The sequence below is a fragment of the Ochlerotatus camptorhynchus genome, unplaced genomic scaffold, assembly GCF_037179485.1.
Source record: "Ochlerotatus camptorhynchus isolate MF236.1 unplaced genomic scaffold, CSIRO-AGI_Acam_v1.1 ptg000667l, whole genome shotgun sequence".
NCBI classification, from domain to species: Eukaryota; Metazoa; Arthropoda; class Insecta; order Diptera; family Culicidae; genus Ochlerotatus; species Ochlerotatus camptorhynchus.
This window is the reverse complement of record NW_027041145.1, coordinates 265,898-288,201: the sequence shown is the minus strand read 5'-3', so window position 1 is coordinate 288,201 and position 22,304 is coordinate 265,898. Positions and strand designations below refer to the sequence as shown.

General features: G+C 41.8%; 3 protein-coding genes across 3 annotated transcripts; 1 reads left to right on the top strand and 2 right to left on the bottom strand.

The window, feature by feature from the left end:
• Positions 1 to 14,100: 14,100 nt before the first annotated feature.
• Positions 14,101 to 17,019, bottom strand: Saf6 (SAGA factor-like TAF6). Its single transcript, XM_065237957.1, has 5 exons — positions 16,658 to 17,019; positions 16,452 to 16,598; positions 14,891 to 16,384; positions 14,723 to 14,825; positions 14,101 to 14,649 (listed from the first exon to the last, which is right to left on the bottom strand). The coding sequence occupies exons 1-5, from the start codon at positions 16,958 to 16,960 to the stop codon at positions 14,162 to 14,164; spliced, it is 2,535 nt and encodes an 844-aa protein (XP_065094029.1). The 5' UTR covers positions 16,961 to 17,019; the 3' UTR covers positions 14,101 to 14,161.
• A 1,021-nt stretch (positions 17,020 to 18,040) lies between these two features.
• Positions 18,041 to 20,115, top strand: RanGAP (Ran GTPase activating protein). Its single transcript, XM_065237961.1, has 3 exons — positions 18,041 to 18,231; positions 18,333 to 18,655; positions 18,716 to 20,115. The coding sequence occupies exons 1-3, from the start codon at positions 18,123 to 18,125 to the stop codon at positions 20,042 to 20,044; spliced, it is 1,761 nt and encodes a 586-aa protein (XP_065094033.1). The 5' UTR covers positions 18,041 to 18,122; the 3' UTR covers positions 20,045 to 20,115.
• LOC135714577 (uncharacterized) lies at positions 20,082 to 20,934 on the bottom strand. Its single transcript, XM_065237962.1, has 2 exons — positions 20,556 to 20,934; positions 20,082 to 20,479 (listed from the first exon to the last, which is right to left on the bottom strand). Exons 1-2 carry the CDS (start codon positions 20,852 to 20,854, stop codon positions 20,173 to 20,175), a joined length of 606 nt encoding a protein of 201 aa, XP_065094034.1. The 5' UTR covers positions 20,855 to 20,934; the 3' UTR covers positions 20,082 to 20,172.
• Positions 20,935 to 22,304: the final 1,370 nt, after the last annotated feature.

Below are 22,304 nucleotides of genomic sequence, written 5' to 3'. Positions count from 1 at the left end.
GCGTGCGATGCTATACACTCAAAAATATGTATAATTATTTTATAATTGAGACGTGTTTAAACATTGTTTGGATTGAACTATGATTAAAAAATATACTATGTTCGAATAACAGCGTTGAATTCGTTCAGTATATTTCAAATTACATCTGACAAGCGGACGTAATATCAATCGCAATGGCAACCATAGTCGTTACAGTTAATTTCATTTTCGTTTCATCGTACATTAAATTCAAATTTTGTTCGTCTAGTGGATCGCTGAACATTACCATCTAGACTGCACTTCTAGTGGCAGTTAAGAAACGATAGGGACCCGGTAGTAATAGTTAAATATTCCTAAGGAGCTGTGAGTCGGGTTGAAAAAGATCGAGGAGCTAACTTCAAAGGAGAAATTAATATTTTCTGCAAGGATTTGATAAAGCTGCACTTCTATGATAATCAGTCCCGCCGAATTGTGTTCGAGGAGCTACAACTGAACGCCTTCCCAATGGCAAATAACGAACAACTTTTTACATTTAAATTATAAGAATTAGACAAGATTTCCGAGATGCAACTGAAACGTTTACGAACCAGTAGCTGAGCTTCGTCGGATGGATGACAACAATGAAACCAGGTGGATTACGAGAATCAATGAGATGTACGTTATCTGTGTGGGTCAAATATCTTCACTATTTGAGAACACTTTGTTTATTTTTTCCAAAATCAGTTATTTACTTGACAGAAAACAAAAACACGCATCCACACCAATAAACAGCTTGTATACATCCTATCAATATCACGACTTTAAACATTGCACTGTATAAACCATTTTTATACTAAGTTCGTATTCTTTCGTTTTATACCATTATACTTTTTAAATTTGAATATTTTCTGAGTGTAAAGTTCTCCAGATGCACAACAGTGTGCGTGAGACCGCGCACTACCTTTTTCATTTTTATATATAGATGTTGGATTTTGGTGTTCGTGAGATTGCGCTTGGAGATCTCTATATTTATGTTTTTCTTTTTAACTGTTGTACTGAATGTTAATTTTAATTTGCATGTTCTAAAATTATGATTAGTACACACGATCAAAAATAGAAGTAAAAAAAATCGCATAAAAATTTAATGAATTTTGGGTTGACACTAAAGAGAAAATACTTCCGTACATGGAGGGTGGTTTCATAGTGATACAACTTTGTCACTGTATGGGTGAGGAGATTGCGGGGGGAAAGTCTCTAAATCGCTTAGAGCAAATTGTAAACTAACTCGGTCGCTTCAGATTTTTTTTTTTTTTTTTTTTTTTTTTTTTGTCTTTATTTTAGAGATTTTTAGCCTGAGGCTAGTTCATCTCTTGGGTCGCTTCAGAGCCTTTAGAGTCAATGTTATAATAAGAGTCCCGCGAAGAGTGAAGCCAGAAGTACCAATCGAACTGTTAAGTGGGGTACCAAACATGCAAAGATACTATAGATTCCATATATATATAGCGGAGGCACAAAACGTTATTTTAGCGACCATGAAAAATAAATGATCTTACTGGCATCCGTGAAAAAAGTTCTTGCCATCATAGAGCTCTTCGTTGTGCATAGTTTTGTTTTGTTTCGTGCGTAAAAGTTCAAAATGAAGTGCAAAGCAAATCTTTGCAACAATGTATCGAGGAATGGTTTGCTTTATCATTCCTTCTTTCGTTGTCCGCGAAATAAATCGGAATGTGGAGTGTGGAAAGCATTTTGTGTTCATAATATTACAATACTTCTCCCTCAAACAACACCATGATGACGTCATGCTCGTTTGGATACACTAACTGACAGTTCGTTTGGCTATATTATACTTTTCCCACTTTCCCTCCGCTCACGGCGAATGAGAACGACCCAAATTTGAGTTTAGTTCACTCATAATCGCCAAAAGTGCAGGAACTCAGCGATGAGTAAATTTACCTCATGTTTTCCCAGGTTTTGCCAGGGAAAAATTCCCGAATTTGAGAAAAGTAAAGGTTGGATTCACTCAGTCTATTGGTATTACTCCGAGACTGAATAAAATTTTCGTCAATTTCCTCATTTTCCGGCAGATTTGTTAGGTTTTCCACAAGAAACCATGAGACAAATTTAACTCATCGCTGCGTTCCTGCACTTTTGGCGATTATGAGTGAACTAAACTCAAATTTGGGTCGTTCTCATTCGCCGTGCTTATTTATGGAATCTATACACAGCAAAAAAAAATGTAATATCGATCAATGTAATTCAAGCTGATGTATGAAATAATGTTGTAATAGCAAAAAGCAGATACAATATTACCATATTACATCAATGGATGTAATTTTGTTCGCAAAATCGATGTACATCGTACAACGTTATATTACACAACCGATGGATTGACCTGCTTGCAGCAGTTTGGATGTAATATTCAACAACTTTTTTTCTGTGTAGGGGCACGCAATAACCTTTAATTTAAACGCAGGCAACGGCTGATATTAAATTAATTCGATTAACTACTGCTTTAATTACATTAATTACACAATGTAGAACATTAACTACTTCTTAACTCCATTAATTACAGTCGAAATTTCGTAATTAAAGCACATTAATTACATTTTCAATACTTTTAATTACATTAATTACGGATAGATAATTTTAATTACCGTCAATACTACTTCAAAACGCATTAATGACTTTAAGTACTTTTGATTGCATTTTAACTTCAACGCACCGGTTCTTTGTATTGCGTGCCCCTCGTGAAAATCTCTATTGAGGTAAATGCATATTCGTAATCTGCATTGAAAGTGTAACCTAAACCCCTCTTAGCCTAAACCCAAAATTTCATCAATTTTGGTACACTGAAACTATTTTAAATAAGTGCAAAAATCACCTTATTACCGCCCCTCGGTGTCACTTTATATGGGAGCGAGCTGTCAGTTTGTTAGTTTAGTGTCAAACAGTGAAGTTATTATTTTGTTTTCAATCTTGATTTAAAAATCTAGATGAAAGTGGGGATGCGAAGACAGCCATTGCAGAACGATGCTCGAATCTGTCCATGCCCAGTGTTCGATCTGCTGGTGTGGCAAGGCTTCAGTAATCCGACGCATCAACTCCGTGAGTAGCAGCGCTCCGTTCAACTCTAGACGAGGTAGTGACACTTGCTTGATTGGCGCCACCCGAGATTTAGCCGCAATGAGTACCACCGAAACGTTGCCTTGATCATCGACTGTTCTCGCGTACACCACCGCAGCGTATGCCTGTTCGGAGGCGTCCGAAAAACCATGAAACTGCACACGGTCCCGGCTTGGAAAAATACACCGTGGAATTCGGATGGACTCGAGTAGATAAAGATTTTGCTTCACTGCTTGCCATTCTTGCTCGACGGCTGACGGCAACGGGTCGTCCCAGGCGATGTCGAAAAGCCAGAGGTGTTGATAGAGAATTTTGATTTTGACTATTACAGGAGCCAACCATCCGAACGGGTCGAATAATCTGGACGAATCTGATATCATCTGGCGCTTAGTGTTGACACTGTGCGGGGAAAAACTAACCTTGAATCCATATTCATCTCGAGACGGATACCACAGGATGCCCAGTGCCTTCACTGCCTCGTTGTAATCCGAAAGCTTCATATGTACGGGTTGTGCTTCGTCCGAAGAGTGGTTGGATAAAAGATTCTCACAATTAGACGACCACTTCCTTAGTTCAAACCCGGCTGAAGATAAGATTTCGACCACCTGCTGCTTCAGGCGGATTGCTTGTTCCTCGTTGTCTGCTCCGGACAGGAAGTCGTCGACGTAAAAGTCAAGCTTGATCCGCTTCACTGCTTCCGGATAAACGGCTTAGCTGATTCTCTCATGGCCTCGATTGCCAAATACGGGTCTGTTTTCGTTCCGTACGTCACTGTACAAAGGCGAGAGTGCTTCAACGGCTGATCGGGTTCTTCACGGAAGACGATACGAAGATAGTCACGGTCCGCTGGATGTACCACACACCAAAATTCTTAAATCTTGTTCGGTACTTTTTTTGCTGGATTTGTTCGGTGAAATATACTTTTTACCGAATGCTTTGTAATCAATATTATTTTACCAATTTTCCGCAATCATAAGTGCTGAATACCCGTAATTTGCAGAAATTTACCGAAAACTGCAAATCAAATTTGCTGATTGAAACTGTAAATGGTTGCGATTCCGCAATTCTGTAAAAATTGTAACGAATGTACTGTAAAAATAATCTTTTACAAAAACAAACTGTAATAAAGTACAGCATTTCCGTAAAACTTTCTGAACAGATTTGTAAACTTTGTACAGTCAAACACAACCTTTGCTGCCATTTCGGTGTTGAGTGTTCTTCGGTTTTATGTTGGGGAATGTAAGTACTTTACTTTTTTTTGCTAGATTGTGTTAAATTTACACCGAAAATTTAATTAGTTTTCATTTTTGGGTCAATTTATTTCAGACGCCATGGACGTTAGGCAACTCAATATCCTTCTCAAAAGTGCTCAAAAGTCCACTGTTTGCTGAATCCGGCTTCATTACTGTTTTTTTATTATGTTTGTACGAACGCAATATGGAAATGCCTAATAAAAATATATATGGTAAATAGACTATATAACGTAAATAGTCGTATGAATTTTTGGGTTGGTGAATGAAAGAAACAAATCATTAATCAATAAAAATTCTAATTATTATGATTTATTCTGAAAAAAAAAGTACAGTAGATTCGGTAAAACATATACTGAACGCTATGGTAAACTTTACTGATCGTTAAGTAAAATTTACAGTCCGCAGGTCAGTAAATTTTGACAGCCCATAAGCGAAGAAAATTTACCGAACGGATTGTAAGTTGAAAAATTACCGAATGGATTACCGAAAGTTCAGCTGTTCCATATTCGGTAAAAATTTACAGTATACTGTAAAAAAATCTTAATGTGCAGTACTTGACGGTAATATTTGGCAACATCCGCACGGAAAGCCACACGATGTGAACGAAACCGCAACGCAACTGTGAAGATATCAGCGTTATTGTTTGGTCCGGCCAACAATCTGTCATTGAGCGAAACTCCAGATGATGACACACAAGACGCGTCAAAAACAACGCGCAGTTTTGTTGTTGAGCTATCTTCCTTGATTACGGCGTGGTGCGGCAAATAGTAGCACTCACAACTAACCTTCTGAACTTCGGCTACCGGAACCTCCTCCATATGTCCGAGCTCCCAATATTCACGCATGAAGTTAGTGTATTGATTCTTGAACTCCGCATCCAGATGAAATCGTCTTTCGATACATGTGAGTCGTTTCGTGGCCACAGCGAGAGAATCGCCAAGCGCTGGCTTCGAATTATCAAAGGGTAGTCTGACAATGAAGCGTCCAGTATCATCTCGTGTCAGGGTTGAACTGAAATAATCAGTAACCAGTTGCTCAGAAGGAGTAAGCGATGGTGGCTTGAACATTTCCTCCTGTTCCCAAAATTGCTGCAAGGTGCGGTTCAAATCCATTTCGACGTGCAGGCTGAGAATTGCGTGGTTGCATTGAATGACAGCTGCAGCGTCGTAGCGGCCTGCTACGATCCATCCGAAAATCGTCCGTTGGGCCACTGTTTGGCCGCTCTCGTTTTTGACTTGATCTCCCTCCAAGAGTGCAAGAAAAACGTCTGCTCCCAGAATGATGTCTATCACGCCTGGTTGATTGAATTCCGGATCCGCCAACCCGTCCAGTTGATTTAGAAGCTTCATGTTATCCACATCGAACGGCTGAGACGGTATTGTGGTAGTCAGTTTGCCAAGAACGTAGGCATCAATGTTCAAGACTAGGGTGTCCTTGAACCGAGATGCAAGGCGCAATGTCACCACACCGCGTGTCGTTCCGACCTCTTGTTGACCCAGACCGTTGACTACTAGCTTGCCGTTCCGTCGTGGTAGTTGCAATTTCCGGACACAGGATTCTGTCACCAACGACGCTTGAGAACCGGAATCGATGAGAACTCTCGCTGTCATAAAATCGCCATCCACCTTTTGCACCTTGACAACAGCCGTTGGCAGCAACGGGATAGATTTTTGCTTGTTCTCCGAAACTTCCGCTGCCAGTGAGACAATGGCACTTTCTTCCTTTGCAGGGGCCACCGCCGAATCTTCTTGTTGTTTTGCTTCCGGTTGTTCAGCCTTCTTCACCACAGGACACAGCAGCGTATGGTGCCGTTGCTTGCAGTCGGAGTTGTGGCACACAGACTTCGACGTACACGACTTCACCGAATGGAATGGCCGTAAGCAATTGAAACACAGTTTGGCCTTTTGCACTAGTTCACGTCTGTCCTTCACACTCATATTTTTGAATTCTTCACACTGATACGTATTGTGCTCACTGGAGCACTTTGCGCACTTTTTGTCCGTTGTTGACGTATACAGCGTCTTCAGCTTCGTCGAGATTGGCACCGATCTTTGTACTTCCTTCTTCGGTTCATTCACTGGTTTCTTCACGTACGCAGAACAAGTTTCGATCACCTCACAGCGCTTTTTGAGAAACGCCAGCAGTTCCTCGAATGTTGGGTTCTCAATCTCCACTACTTCTTGAGACCAACTGGCTCGTGTGTCCTTGTCCAGCTTCTCCAGGATGAGATGGATTAGCCACGGATCTCGGCTTTTGAACTCCTGCCCCAAAGCATCCAGCTGTTGCACAATCTCGTCCGATGTTGTAACTAGTCTGCTCAACGACTGCGGCGATGCTGGAGTTACGGCCGGTTGGGCCATGAATTCGTGAACCAACGAGAACACTGTGAAACGCTTTTTATCGTAGTGGTTGACCAGTGTCTCCCACGCTTTATCGTAATTCACACCCGAGATAGGGAACTTGTTGACTAAGCGTTTGGCGTCTCCATCCAGACCGAATGCACCGATGCGGTGGCTACTGGGTCCTCCTGTTTCTCCTCGATGGAGCTCTGCGTTTCCCGAAAACTAGCAGCAAGCTCGTTTAGCTGATTCAGTCGGTCCCTAACCTCACTTTGGGACGGATTCCGCTCTTTGATGTTGTCCGCGACTGAAAGCTCTACATTGATTTGAGCCATGATGGCGTTCCTCCGGCTAATCAGCTTTTGCAGGTCCGACATTATCCGGTTAGAAGGACCAATGTTTGGGTATTAGCGAACTGTACTTTTGCGGATTTAAAGCTTGGACTGCCTTTCGGAAATCGAAAATATACTTATTTTTTGTACTACGATTTCAAAACACGTTTATTATTCTGGACGAATGAAACAAAACTAAACTCACTTGACATTTCAAATTCTTTTTTCCGGAAATAGAAAATTGGTTCAACCCGAAGGTAAAAATACGGCGCTCGCAAAATCGGGGGGTGCTTCGATACTGGAACACAATTCGTTTCGCTTGCAGTGAAATTTTGAGCATCTGATTATTTAGATTTTTAGAGTAGACATAGTTCAATACTGTTATGTTAAATCAAAGATTCGAACAAAAATGGATAACTACTGCAGAATTTGCCGTCGTACTGAGCTGAAGGATTTCTTCTCATTGAATTATCAAAGTGATTTTCACAATCAAACCGGTGAGACAGTTCTGGACATGTTAAAGTCCATGATGGGATTGAATGTAGGTATCGTAATGTTTTTCATTTCTTGTAATTATTAATACGTGAAGTTGCCCTCCTTTTAGCTACCGCAACAATAATGCCGTGTTTGCACGGGAATGCTAGTGGCTGGATATGAATTAAGGAATCTTTGTATCGAATCGGATACCTTCTTCCGACAGACCCTCCAGACGACAGACGACCAGAAGCAACCTAGTGACCAAACCGATCACAATGATCTTGAATCCTGTCTATCGTTGGGACAGATCAAGCTTGAGCCTTCCCTTGAGGTCGAAGATACGGGAACCGATTTTCTAGACAAGGATTTGGAATACAGTGTTGAAGGATCTGCAGATAGATTCTATTGCTGTTTTCCGAACTGCAACGTGAATTATCAGTTCGAAGAATTGTTGACTGAACACGCTGAATCGGACCATCCGTTGGAAAAGAAAGCAAACGCTAGCAACTGTAATGATTCCGAGTTCTGTTGCATCGTTTGTGCTAGGACTTTCTCTGATGAAGTCGACCTGCTGCAACATCGGAATCACAAAATTGCTACATTGCAGACGGATTTCAACTTCTTGCTCGAGAAATCCGCTTATGTGCCCAATAGTAAAAATAATGTGTGTGCTTGTGGCTTCAGAACGAATCAAACGTTTTCCTTCAAACGACACCAGGCAAAATGTACGCAAAAGAGACCTCAATTTAAACGACTCTACGGTGAGATGCAATAATTTTTAACCAAAATGTTTCATTCATATATGCATATCTTTCTTTTCAGTAAGACATCAGGACAACTATCCTGGTCCTGATAAGACGAATGATGAAATCATAGCTATGGGTTTCAGTTTCAGTCGCAACACATCAATGTTCTATTGCTGTATTTCGCAGTGTGCTACTGTTTGCGAAACTCATCAACAGTTGCGTGATCATTTTCAGCAACTTCACCCAAGAATACGTGAGAAAAATATGCAAAGAAACTCCCACGTCAAGGATGTATTTCGATGCCCAATTTGCTTTATTGGCTTTCCCACGGAGAAGACACTTAAAATTCACCTGGAAGATGCATATGGTCCCACATTTCGGTGCAATATCTGTCGCTATAATTGCCTCTCCAGGAAGAATGCCGTTATACATGCTCAGGTACCTTGCGGGGCCAAACTGCATCGATGCAGCTGTGGCTACTCAACACCGTACACATATATGTGTATGTATGTTGCATTGTTGCAAGGCACAGCCATTAGACAGTGGATCATCCTCCAAGTATGACTTGATCAAGTACGATACCTGGTTGTATTCAATTTACCATTGTAAGAAGGGCCAAAAACGGAGGGGCGGACCCGTAAGCAGATACACTTACGCGCAATCCGCGGGATCAGGAGAATCGCCTTCCAATGATAAAATCCTACAACCCGATGTAGAACAAGCCATCATACGAGGGAACGTCCCAATGAGTGGGGAGAAGAGCCCGCCGTCAATTCACGAAATGTTAATGACAGGGAGTTGGCAATTCCACTCTCCCCATCCAAATCGCTTCAATCCGGTGCCCTGGTGGTCCCATCTCTCCCCTTTGCATTTAATGTCTGTATATATATATATATATATATATATATATAGTTATATCGGCATTACCCGTTAGATTTTGTCAACACAATTTTGACTTCTTAGCCTGTCAAAATCTTTAATAAATGCAAATCTTATCATCTGACCTATTCCGCGAGTCGTGCGAATCTCCACCACCAATGAGTCAACAAAAGTCACGCACTAGTGGGGTGACTCTCCGTGCAATCAAATGAAGAGTCACCTCACACGAGGCGACCACCGTCACCCCACTAGCGACAGAGAGCCATACTACTCGCAGAACAGGCCTGCAGGTGACGTTTAAAGCTCCACAATTTTACTGAAAATCTAAGAAAATTATTAAACAGGATTTAATAATATAACTGTAGAGCACAAGCAGTTTAAATATACTGAGGACGTGTTGCCAAAATCGAACGGATACTTCATATGTTTATTAATTTATCTTACCTTGATGGACCAACTACTTACCTGTCCTTAATGGTCATCAGCTCCAATCGGTATTTCCCGGTAAATCCGATCACGATCCTTTACAACATTTGGCCGACCTAGTTGGAGGTTACCACCCTACACCAACGCGCATCATCGCAACCACTCAGCACTTTCTTCCTTTTCTCTAAATTGAAGGGATTCTAGGGAAACTATTTTCTTGCGGACCGCGTTGCGGTCGGACTTCACTGTTCTTCTCCTTCTTTTTCTCTTTTAACCCCTACTACGAGAAGATGAAACACCTATGTGGCACTCACTCTCCTACTATCGGTTGTCGCTGCATTAAAACCGCTGCCTCTCTCTTTCACCGTTTTCTTTTTGCTTCTCTTTCTACTCTCTTCGTCTCACTGAATTTCACCGCCGCTTTACTCTGTATTCCTTTAGGGTGCTCACTCACACACTACTGCCCGCATAAATCACAACCATACGGTTACCACATTGAAAATGGTTTATCTTCCTGTGAAAACCATAATGAGAATGGTTTAGTCAACTTTAATCGAACCATACCTAGGTAAAGTTTTGACCATATTGATTAAGGTTTTCGAAGACCTAACCATACGAATAATGGGTGGTTAAGAACGTTCACCATACGAAATCTCACTTTTTGCCATACATTTTTTGCAAAGAAACTATAGCCTAACCACATCAGAAAACGTTCAAGTTGGAAATATGAAACCTATTTCCATTAACGTTCGAATAAGGCAGTACCAACAATCAATACGAAACTAACGATTTTAAATTGGCTCACTACTTGACTAGCCTATTGGTCCCAAGCAAACGATTAACGTCCCCATTCTAGTCGAAATTCTAGTACTACGCAATGTTTGTTTTGATTCGCTATGAAAATTTGACAGATAAAATGAGGGGTTATCTAGGGGGTTATTGGTTTTTCCTATGTTTCGAGGGGTGAATCGATTAGCTTGGGACCGAAGAGAGTACCAGAGCTGAGCCAAAAAGTTGAGCACGTTATTTCGGGACCTTCTAGTCTTAGAGTTACCTCTATGGAAGTACCATAGAGGTAACTCTACACAGAAAAAAAAGTTGTTGAATATTACATCCAAACTGATGCAACCAGGTCAATCCATCGGTTGTGTAATATAACCATAGAGGTAACTCTAAGACTAGTAGGTCCCGCAGAAACGTGCTCAACTTTTTGGCTCAGCTCTGGTACTATCTTCGGTCCCAAGCTAATCGATTCACCCATCGGAACATAGGAAAACCCAACAAACAATTTGAGTTGATCAACAGCTGAATAAGCTATTTTTTAGCTGAAGAAGCTTATTTTTGTCTGAATAAGCTCTTATTCAACATTCAATGTTTGTTGGGAATCCACTAACTCCTCATTTTATCTGTCAAACTTTCATAGCGAATCAAAACAAACATAGTGTAGTACTGGAATTTATACTAGAATGGGATACGTTAATCGTTTGCTTGGGACCAATAGGCTAGTCAAGTAGTGAGCCAATTTCAAATCATTAGTTTCGTATTGATTGTTGGTATTACTTACGGTATTCATTTTCTCAACAATAAAACAGGTTTTCCATTTGGAGTAAAGTTTTAAAAATAAAATAATAAAGCAAAAAAAAAAACCGTGAACTCATGGCCGCCGTTCCAAAGAAAAGCATTTTCCTCTGTTTGTGCCAGTTGTAAAAATATAAATGCAACCATAAGCGAAACACGTAAGCAGTGTACAAGTTGTATACGTAATGTTTTGAAACAGTTCAATATAGTTTCGTAAAGTTGATTAACCGTAACAAAATGTAGCTGGAACATACCAGAAACTGTAACATTAGAAAGTAATGTTTCTTTTCTGTTTATTACATTCCATAAACCATAACAAAACTATTTTGTATAAAGTTAACATAGCTAGTAAGGTTCCAGTGAAGTTTGAACTGTTCTAGAAATGGTTCTTTTCTATGCGGGTGTTTGCCGCTATATTTTTGGCTTTTTATTTTCCCGTACTATCAGCTTCTTCTTTTCTTCCTCTTTCCTGCCTTCTCGCACTCGAATTTATCGCTACCGTTCGGCGTGGAATCCACAATTTCCACTCTTAAACGCAACTCCCCTTGCGCTCCCCTCGCACACATATACACACTGGGCCTTCCCGCATAGACCTTCGCCCCTTCAGCAGCAATCCTGCCAAAAGCAGTCTCAATCACGCTTTTTCTTTCTTCTTCTATCACCGCCACCGATTAAAACCGTCACGCAAATTATAGCGCATCACCTGCGGATGTTAACCACCACCTTATCTTCGTATCACTCCACCAATCCGCCTCCTAATCCGTATTACCGGACCAGCCTTCCGTCGAACACTTTCCTCGAACCAGCAACAGCACTGAACGGAGCAGAAAACAGCACACACGTCCGACTCAGTCGGTAGTCACTCACGCAATGGCTACTCAACACCGTACACATATGCTATTAAACGACATATGAGTAGTCTAGGATGTCCAATAGAGGGCAGCTTGCTAAGAAAATTTAGAATCAGACCAACGAGAACCAGCCAAAAGGATGCTATTGGCAGCGAAACTCGTAAAAGTGAAATATTGTATAAATGCCAAAATTGCGAGAAATCTTTCTGTACTACAGCGAGCCTTCGAAGGCACACGGAATCGGAAATGTCACGTGCGTTGGAAAAACAGGAGGCAAGAGACCCGGGGAAGAAAGTTGCCGGATCCGTGCAAAAGCAGTACACATGCTGTTGGTGTAAAGCGATCACCGATGATAGCAACCATCTGGTGCAGTGCATGGTCAAAGCCGAAAATGTTCACACAAATGTTCCAACTGCGACAAAAAGTTTAAAAAGTACAACAAGTTTTTAGAACACAGGGACAGTAAAGTCTGCTTACAGAAGAGTTGGATGACCTGCAAGCCCTGTGGAGTGAAGTTTCCGACTAGAAAGAAGCTGGTAAAGCACATGACAAACATGCACCACAAAATCAAAGCCAAACGCGTTCCCAAAATTAAGGTTCATGAGTGCAAGGTTTGCCAGCGCCAGTTCGTTAGGGCCTACACGCTCAACAGACACCGGAAGAGTCTACACAACGTAGAAGAGACTTGCGGCGAGACTGATTTGTAATTTGTTGTTTTATTGGTTACCATGCTTAGTATAAACTGTGTATCAGCTCAGTGGTGCCTGTTTTTTTTTGTCGTGGAACAATATTTTGAAAATTTTTCTTCTAGAACCTCGAGAAAATAGAGCCATATTCATGCTAAGCTAGAAAACCCTGGAATTAATTGCCTCATTTTTTTTATCAAATCGCTAGTAGAAGATCGTCTCAAAACTACTCGATGAAATGATTAAGTAATCGATTAATAGCTAAAGGAATTCCTTATTTTCATTCGCAACGTTCGATTATCTTTCTCATCCAAAAAATGAATGTTCATATTTGAACTAAGGACGTATTCAAAATATGGATGGTTATATATCAGACTGATGCAAAATTTGAAATTTTTGCTCCACAGTGCTCAAACGGTTCCAAATTGGGCCCTGATTAGCCTCCTAAAGCTTGAACTCATTTAGTGAGAAACTGACTTGGCACAAACCATTTCAAGTTTTTATGGAAATTACTATGGAGAAACCATAATTTCGGTTCATATCTATCTCAAAATTCACCAGTTATGCGAGGTAGGCGACGATTGATCGTATTTGACAGCCACCTCCCCCCCCCTTGTAAAGATCCCGTTAAGGGCCACGCACAATGGAAATGGATACGTTGAGTTTGTGTGCATCGATTTAACAGTCAACCCATCTGTCAAATTTACGACAACGCATCGCAAACAGATCCATTGTGCGTGACCCTTTCCCTGTACATATTCATAGTTTCTTGTATGGCAGTGTACATACATGCCGGGCGTATATAGAAGTTCAGGTTTAAATGTATGCATACATCTAGGCGTCAATTGAAAACACTCTCTTTGAGATATTCGCCTGAATGTATGCATATATCCAGACACTAGCTGAGTGTGCCCGGTCTTGCTCGGGATTCAATATTAGCTTGAGTTTATGTGCCGATTTAAAAAAAAGCATGCTATATTGTACGTAGCCCCCCCCCCCCCCCTATTATCTAAGGGGCTACCCCCTATGATTATCTCTTTATACCCCCACACTCGCCCCCACATGCCTAATTTGGTTCCATTTGCTTGATTAGTTCTCGAGTTATGCAGAAATTTCTGTTTCATTTGTATGGGAGCCCCCCCTTACAGAAGGGGGAGGGGTCTCGAACCATCATAAGAATATAAACATCATAATATAATAATCAGATTTTTAGACCCCTAACAATCATATCGATTGATCGATGTCAAATATTCTAAAACATCGATTATTTGGCATAAACTATTCGATATAAAAATCATCGATTTTGGTTCATTAAGCGATTAATCGAAAAAAAAATTGGACATCGGTGAGACGTCTAAATCGATGGTGCTTTAGATAAACATTTAAAGTTTTAACCTACTTAAAATAAACTGGGAGGTTCGGTTGTTTCGCTACAAATATTCTACGAGCAAGTTTCATGAAAGAAATATGCCCCTATATTTTACCATTATGAATGAGCACTAACCTGGCTCCCTCACAGGGTGGTAGAACCATAGCAGTACACCTTCCTGGGGCGACGCTGGTTTGTATCCGGGGCCAGCAGTCTTCTCCGAGCAATCACTACTTTCGCCTGAAAGTTCCGCAACAAACCGTCGTTCTGCTTCAGTGCCGCTGGTTGATGAAAGCTATTGCCATCGTGATTAACCTGCATGCCAATGTACGACGAGGTCGACGGCAAGGACCGACCATTAGTAAAGCGAGTTTTGTTCGACTTGAGGCCCACCGGTCGACAGCCGGCAAAGCGGAAATTGAACCGAGGCGAGGGATGATGATGGCTGCTTGGGGCGAGCTGATTGTCGATTCGTTCGGGGAAAAAGTCATGGACCGTTGGCGGTGGTTTCAAGTGGCATGGTTTGGGATGCACCTTGAGCAGCACCTTTGGGGCTATTTTGTAGCATTGCTTACCTTGATTCGCTCTCTCCCGTAAACGATGGAACGTTTGGTGCTTGCTCTCGATGTACTCTGGGGAAAATGGTACAACAGGATTAATGCGGTTCGTTATTTGTTATTATTACAAAAAAAATGGGATACCCACGTTCATACTGAAACATGAAAGGAAGCAGTCCAATTCCGCAGATTTCGCTGAGGTACTCATAGAGAAAGATGTCACTTCTACCCTGAAGGAACAGTCCAGCGTTCTACGAAAAAAAAAAAAATCGGTTTAAAAGTTGACCATCCATCATGCAGCATAGATCACACTCACATTCAGGTAAGGGTTCACAAATTCCGGCACATGTTCCGGATCAATTTTTTCAAAGTACGGTATCATTTCGCGGAAGGAAAACTCTCCGACCGACCATAATCCACGCAAAATACGCGACAACCAATGGTAGTCGATCGAGTTAGGCTTTCTATCTTCGCCAAAATACCGTTGCAGTCGTTCCACCAGCAGAAACGTGCACTCCTGCTCCAGGAAGCCCCACTTGCTCGAGCAAAGCCCAATGATCCGACTAACCTCGTCCACCAGATAATCGGCACAAATCAGTGTGGTGATGTTCTCACTCTCCAGCGTAGTCGAATTGGGATTTATCACTTCACCATTGGTGCTTTCCGACATCTGCAGGCTTACATTGTCATCGGGGTCTTCCAGCACAGCCGGTTCTTGCTTCAACTTGTCAACGATTTCCGGTTTAACGTCGAAAGTCATCTCCGAGTCACCCAGGATTGGCGGCGGTTGCTGAACCATGAAGTTTTGTGTCGAAGCATCAAAGTCGTTGTTGAACTCGGTCTTGATCTGGAAGCCATCGGTTCCGGTTATATTATCCTGATCTTCTTCAACCTCCTGCTTTCCTAGTCCTTGAACCATTGAGAATAGCGCTTCGTACTCATCTTTGATGTTGTTGATGTCGATTCCATCTGGACCTTCCTTAATGTTTTCGATACTACGAAGCAGTTCCTCCGTGGTATTAGAATTGGAATTGTTGGAATCCTCCGAAGGACCAGCCAAATTGTTGTCCAAGATGTTCATGGGAAGTGTCGAGTGACCAAATCCCGAATGCAACTGATCGATGTTACCCTGCGGAGAAGGTTCCGTACCATTTTGATTGATTGATAGCGGTTGCTGATGCTGGGAAGTTTGCGATTGTGGTTGCAAATCGAGATTCAATGACGGAGCAACGATGAACTTGCTTTGCATGAAACTGGCTGCACCCAGCAGAAGGTTGACGAAAATTTGACTGAGCAAACTGAGTTCCAGTGTCAGATCTGAATGGGAAATGTGATAGTTTCGCACCAGTGCTTCCAAGAACTGCAGCGATCGAACCAAGGTGCACTCCGTGTACTCGAAGCCCAGCATTTCGATTACCTTTGTCAGCAGCAGTTTCATCAACGAGGGAACGTGGGCATTACTGGACAGTATTTCAATTGCCTCCTCGAAGCACTTGTCATCGCCCAGATAGACAGCATCGCACACATTGTTGTACAGTTCGATCAGATCTTCGGCTATGGCCGATTCTGCCATCCAGGATGTCGTTAACACCGGTATGTTACTTTGTTCCATCGTTACATCCTTGATGTATTCCTCACGAAGGTCCAGGACTTCATCGGAATTGAAAAAGTAAACGCCATCGTACTCGATCTTGTCCCACGGTTCGTTATTGGCACCCACAATCGGTGGAATGTCGCAATCCTTCAGCACCTCATTCACAAGATCATACGTCACCCGGCCGCTCGAGTGGCGAGTGTAAGTTTTAATACTCTACGATTAAAGATACAAAAAAAATTGAAAATCATGCCCATTGCATATCATATTCCAGCACCCTTACGTTTGCCAGTTCCCACAGTTTATAAGTCGTGTCCTCTGCCAGTTTATTGTAAACCTCTGGAGTCACTTCCGTCTCCTGTTTATCATGCTGTTCCCAAATTGTCCTCACCGAACGGGAACTAAATCCAGCGTATGACTTATAAGATCCCTAAAAACAAAACCTTCATCATACATTCATCCACCGCAAACTCATCCAACTAAACGCACCTTATCTTTTCCGGCGGCGCTGGAATTGGCATCGTTACCCGACGAATTGGTATCGCTTCCACCAGCGGTAGTTGCAGCACCGACGATGGATCGCAACTGCTGGTGTGATTGATGATGGTGATGATGATGCTGTTGGGCCATCTGTCCCAGGCCACCACCGCCAGAAGTGCTGTTATTGCCGATGTTGTTGGAATTGCTGACTGCATTAGATGCAGCCGCAGACGAAGATGCTGAACCGCTGCTGGAGGACTTCGTCCGATGCTTCAGCTTGGAGGAAACGGATTTTTTCGGGCTAGGCTTCATGATAGAGGCGATTTTTTACCCAAAACTTTTCATTTGTAAATTTTGTGAGCGATATCGGGGAAAATTAATTTTGTTTTAGTGAATTGATGTAAACAAAATCGAACTGTCACTTTATGCAGCACACCATCCATCCACTTTCTGGCAACTTTCGAGCACTGACTATCATACATATAGGATTGGGAGTTCTTGTATAAATTTGACGGATCGGATCGCTATTTCAAATCTGAGTAGAACCCACCCAGATTGGTCAAAACTACACGAGCCTATATTAGGTGATATTGAATATCTTGATATCACACGCCATGCATATTATTTCCAGTGAAAACTAAATGACGTATTATAGGTTGTAGTGTGAATGGGGTATAGTTCTACGCACGGAAACCACAAAATACGCAAAAATGGCTATAAGGGACTCAATTTTGACTATAAAGTTTGCATATACGGCTAAAACGGGACTACACCATGGTTGTGTGTATTTTTTAAACCTTTTATGAGTTTCTGTTACTCATACATGCATAAATTGTAGTCATTTTTATACTATAAATTACTCATAAATGTGTAAAATTTTAGTCATTTTATGGGTAGTCCGATTTTCTTTCAAAAATGCGTGCTTTATAGTCATAAAAGAATTTTTTTTTTGGATTACCTTGCGTGGGTTGGTTTCGCATTAATCACAAATCAGTGCTAACATTTGAAAACGGCACAAAAGCCATTTGTAAACAAATGGTTTGTGGGCCCTTTACTCACTACTTGAAGTACACCCACGCGACACAACAGCAACATCGGGTAGGGGAAATTTTCCCCTTCCTGACGATGCTGTTGGTTTGCGTGGGCGTTCTTCGGGTAGCGAGTAAAGGGCCCACAAACCATTTGTTTACAAATGGCTTTTGCGCCGTTTTCAAATGTTAGCACTGAAATAACCCTGAAATTAAAAATCGATGCATAATAAATAAAATGTCGCCCAATCCTATAGCCAAACACTGATGCCAAGCATGCCAAGGCGCCGAGTGCTTGCTGCATGCTAACATAAATCGCGTAAACACAAAACATAACAACAAACATAACCTCTCGAGTAAAAAGCAGCCGAACGTTTGCCGCAAGTTTTGCAATCTGAGTTTCCGACAATTTTTGGTGTTATTTCCCCGCATTTCGTGCTGCAAATATGTCCAACATTAACCTGAGTTCGATATCAAGTGCACTCGACGAAGCACCAACCAAAACGGGTGTTAGTTTTTTGGGAAAGGCCCTAAAATGGGAAACCGAAGCCGGAGGTAAGTTCGAATAGAATATTTTCCGCAACACCTGCCGCAGCTGTCAACTGCTAAGTTAATTAAATGTGAAAATTGTGTTTACCATTCTCAATTCCATTCAGCCAAGGAACTGATCGACGCCATCGAGACATGTGCCAGTCTGCAGTTCCTGAACCTGGAGGGAAACACGCTCGGTGTGGAGGCCGCCCGGGGAATTGCCAAAGCGCTGGAAAAACATCCGGAGTTGAGGGAAGCACTGTGGAAAGATCTGTTTACTGGCCGGATGAAAACGGAAATCCCAATGGCACTTAAGGTAATGGGTGAAGGAATGATCACGGCTGGCGCTCAACTGACGGTGCTGGACTGTTCAGACAACGCCTTGGGACCAAACGGGATGACCGGATTGGTTGACTTACTACAAAGTACGACCTGCTACACACTTCAGGTAGGTGGCATCAGGAGATCTGAACTGCAGTTTATTTGAATTATTATTTTTATACCACAGGAATTAAAACTGAATAACTGCGGCTTAGGTATCACGGGAGGGAAAATGTTATCCAAAGCGCTTTTGGCATGCCATCAGGCCAGTTATAAGCTAGGTAAACCCCTACCTTTGAAAGTGTTCATCGCCGGACGAAACAGGTTAGAAAATGATGGAGCCAAGGCACTGGCGGAGGTTTTCGGAGCCGTCAAGACCTTGGAGCACATCGAGATGCCTCAGAATGGAATCTATCATCCAGGAATTACGGCTCTATCGGAAGCATTCAAGCAGAATAAGAATTTGAGGGTGCTGAACTTGAATGATAACACCATTAGACCAAAAGGAGCTGCTGCCATCGCTGAAGCTATTTATGAACTTGAATATTTGAAGGAAATCAATTTCGGAGATTGTCTTTTGAAGACGAAAGGAGCTCTTCTCCTTGGGGAAGCCTTGCAGGAGGCTCACACGGACATAATGGTGCTGAATTTTGGTTTCAACGAAATTGGTCCAGAGGGCGGATACGCGATTGTGAATGCTACTTATAACAAAGATAACTTAACATCGTTGATTCTGGATGGAAATCAGTTTGGGTACGACTGCCGAGTACAGTTGAAGGATACTTTGGGTGAATACGGTCGATTGGATACCCTTGGTTCACTGGACGAAGATGATTCCGAAGGAGAAGAGGAGGAAGATGAGGACGAAGGAGAAGAAGACATTGAAGAGGAGGAAGAGGAAGAGGAGGTAGAGAATGCTGAAGGTGAAGATACGGAGGAAGAGGAAAGTGACGCTGGTGAGTCCTTCCAGAAGGAAGCGAAGGAATCCATCCAAATTTCTAAAATAACATCAACCGAGCCGGAAATTCGAAACTTGTTGGCAGAGAACAACAACGCTACAACGATAGACTTGGATCAATCCCTTCCCAACACGGTGGAAGCCTACTGTCAGACTCATTACCCATCTGAGACCATGTTCAACTCGCTGGAAGAGCCAAACAAGGCGGAAGCATTCCGAGAGTATTTCAGATCCCTGCCAGACGAAGACTATCTGGTATATTTAGCGTTCACCATTCTTAAACTGTCGGAAATTTCCGAGAAGAGCAAAGAAGCGCTGGAAGTTTCCGAGGCTCTTTTTGCCGATGCCTACGAGTATGCCAAAACCAACAACCGACTCAAGAGTTTGAGGAACTTCTTGCTCATCCAGCTGGGACTGCTGAAGTGCGAAGAAAGATCATTCAAACCCGGATACAATATGCAGGGGTGCCGTCATGCACTAAAAAATGCCATCACTAAGAACATCGTGCCCGAGGAGGAACAGGGTTTCTTCAAAGTGTTCTTGGAACATCGAGGTTGAGGTAAGAATGCGTTTTAATCATTATTCTGTATGAACATTTGAACTATTATATTATGATTAATAATTTAAAATAAAACAAAACACATTCAACGATCGGTGGTCCAGTAGTTTCTTCGAACATCCTATAATCAATTTCCGGACACATTTAAACAAACCGTTGACTGATAACTGAAGAATTCCCCATCAATCGGATCATATTCATGCCTCAGAGCAGGAACGTACTTTCTCTTGAAGTTTAAGTTGACTCGATATTGTTGACTAACTCTCCAGAAAGCCTTCCTTTTGAGCTCAAGCAGACATTCGCTGGAGCACCGAACTGGAACGTACTTCTGAACCAAATACATACTACTGACGAACGTAGATTTCCCCGCAGTATCGACAGAATATTCATTTGCGATTCGTTGAAGTGCACCGGATTCCGGTTCCATGTGACGACTGAAAATTACACCTTGATTAGACAAATAAATTCTCAGCATTGCAATGCCAATATTTATTAAAATTTTAATCTCACACTCTGACTTGATGTGATTCGAAAACATGAAGTTGTAGATCCTCCAATCCGGTTGGCTTATAGATGAAGGCTCCGACCAGGTACGGTCTTATGTTGGAATCCAGAGCATTGTTATTTCCATCGCGCGATAGTGAAGTAGGGCGCGTAGAAGATGGAACCCGGATTACCGGGACCGGTACGCTTAGACTTGACGTTGACGAAGCATAGCTGACCAGATGACGAAGACGGCGCCTTCGCTGTTCGTAGCTAGTTCGGAAACCGGCTACAGTGGAACGTTTGTTACCGCGAGTTGGAGTCATTGCCTGATGACAGTGTTGGACAGACAAAGCAGAACGAGTTTTGGAATTTCTTTTATGGAACGTTAAAGAATCAAAATGATACTGCTGTGGAACAATGCACTATTATGACCATGCCGTAGCTTTCATTTTAATATGTTTGTATGTGTAGTCGTAAATACAGCCGTTGCTTTCTTGAACCCTTACCTTCCAAATTACTTATTGTCAATAATAAACCAATCGCATGAGGATTCTACAGTGTATCCATAAAAAAAGTATATCCATTGCTGGTCAATAATTACTGCTGGTAATCGCAAGTCAGTCCCATCTGTATTATTATCAATTTTGAGTAAGCATCATTATTCAGTTTTCAACTACTGAACCGATCGGCTGAAAATTTGTATGCAGGGGTTTTCCAATACAAATGAAACAGAAAAATGTAGCATGCTTTTTTGAGTCGGCGCTTAAACTCAAGCTTATATTGAAAACCGAGCACGCCCGTGCACACTCAGCTAGTACACTATAAAACAACGGTCACAGATATGTTGTTATGATTGCTTCTATAGAATTAAAAATGTTAGACAACACATCGCATCATAAGATTTGTCTCAAGAAAGATTTTGTCCGCTTCCCCTAGGGTATCTGGAACATGTCCGGATGTGGTCAATATAGTTCTTACGAAACTCAGTATGATCGCCAATGGATATGGCTTTGAATTCTCGATTTGATGTATCGCATGATGGATTTTGATTTAAAAAGGATTTACCACTTCCCCGGGGATACCTGGAATATGTACGGTTGGCCACACTCTGGCCACTCATCATGCCTCTTATTGATATTATTTTTGAATCCTCATGTGAATTGATGTATCGTATGGTGGGCATGGCACATTTATGAAGAATGTCTGGTCTGAAGACTAATACTCATCGGAATATGTTCCGGCCATTACTCTGGAACCAGCGGAACAAATCCAGAAACATTCAATAACGTTCTATGGGATCATGGTATCTTTCTACTGTTCAATACCAATAGCAATAGCATCGTCATGGAATTGTGACTGACTTACGGTTATTTTTCTCATTGACGTTAAATGTAATCGCATGTCAGTCCCACTCAGATTTTGGCCATAAAATAAAAATTTCATAAAATATAAACTTTTATATTGGAATTGAAATTTGGAAATGCAGTACTTAATTGAAATGCAATATGCATTGCAATTGAAAACTGCAAAATGCGTGGCAATACTACGATCATGCTCGCTTCATGACAACGAAACAGGCGTGTTGTGTGACAGCATTAACACGCATTTTGGAGGTTTGGTATTATGACAGTTAACATAATTTTATGTCAAAGTTAACCTTGTTGAGAACTTGTAACAAATCAGTAAGTTTCAGAACCATCTTAAATCTTGCCGTCAATATTGATGATATATCTCTGTTGTTTATTTTCCAATTTGTTTTCAAATTATCAAGGA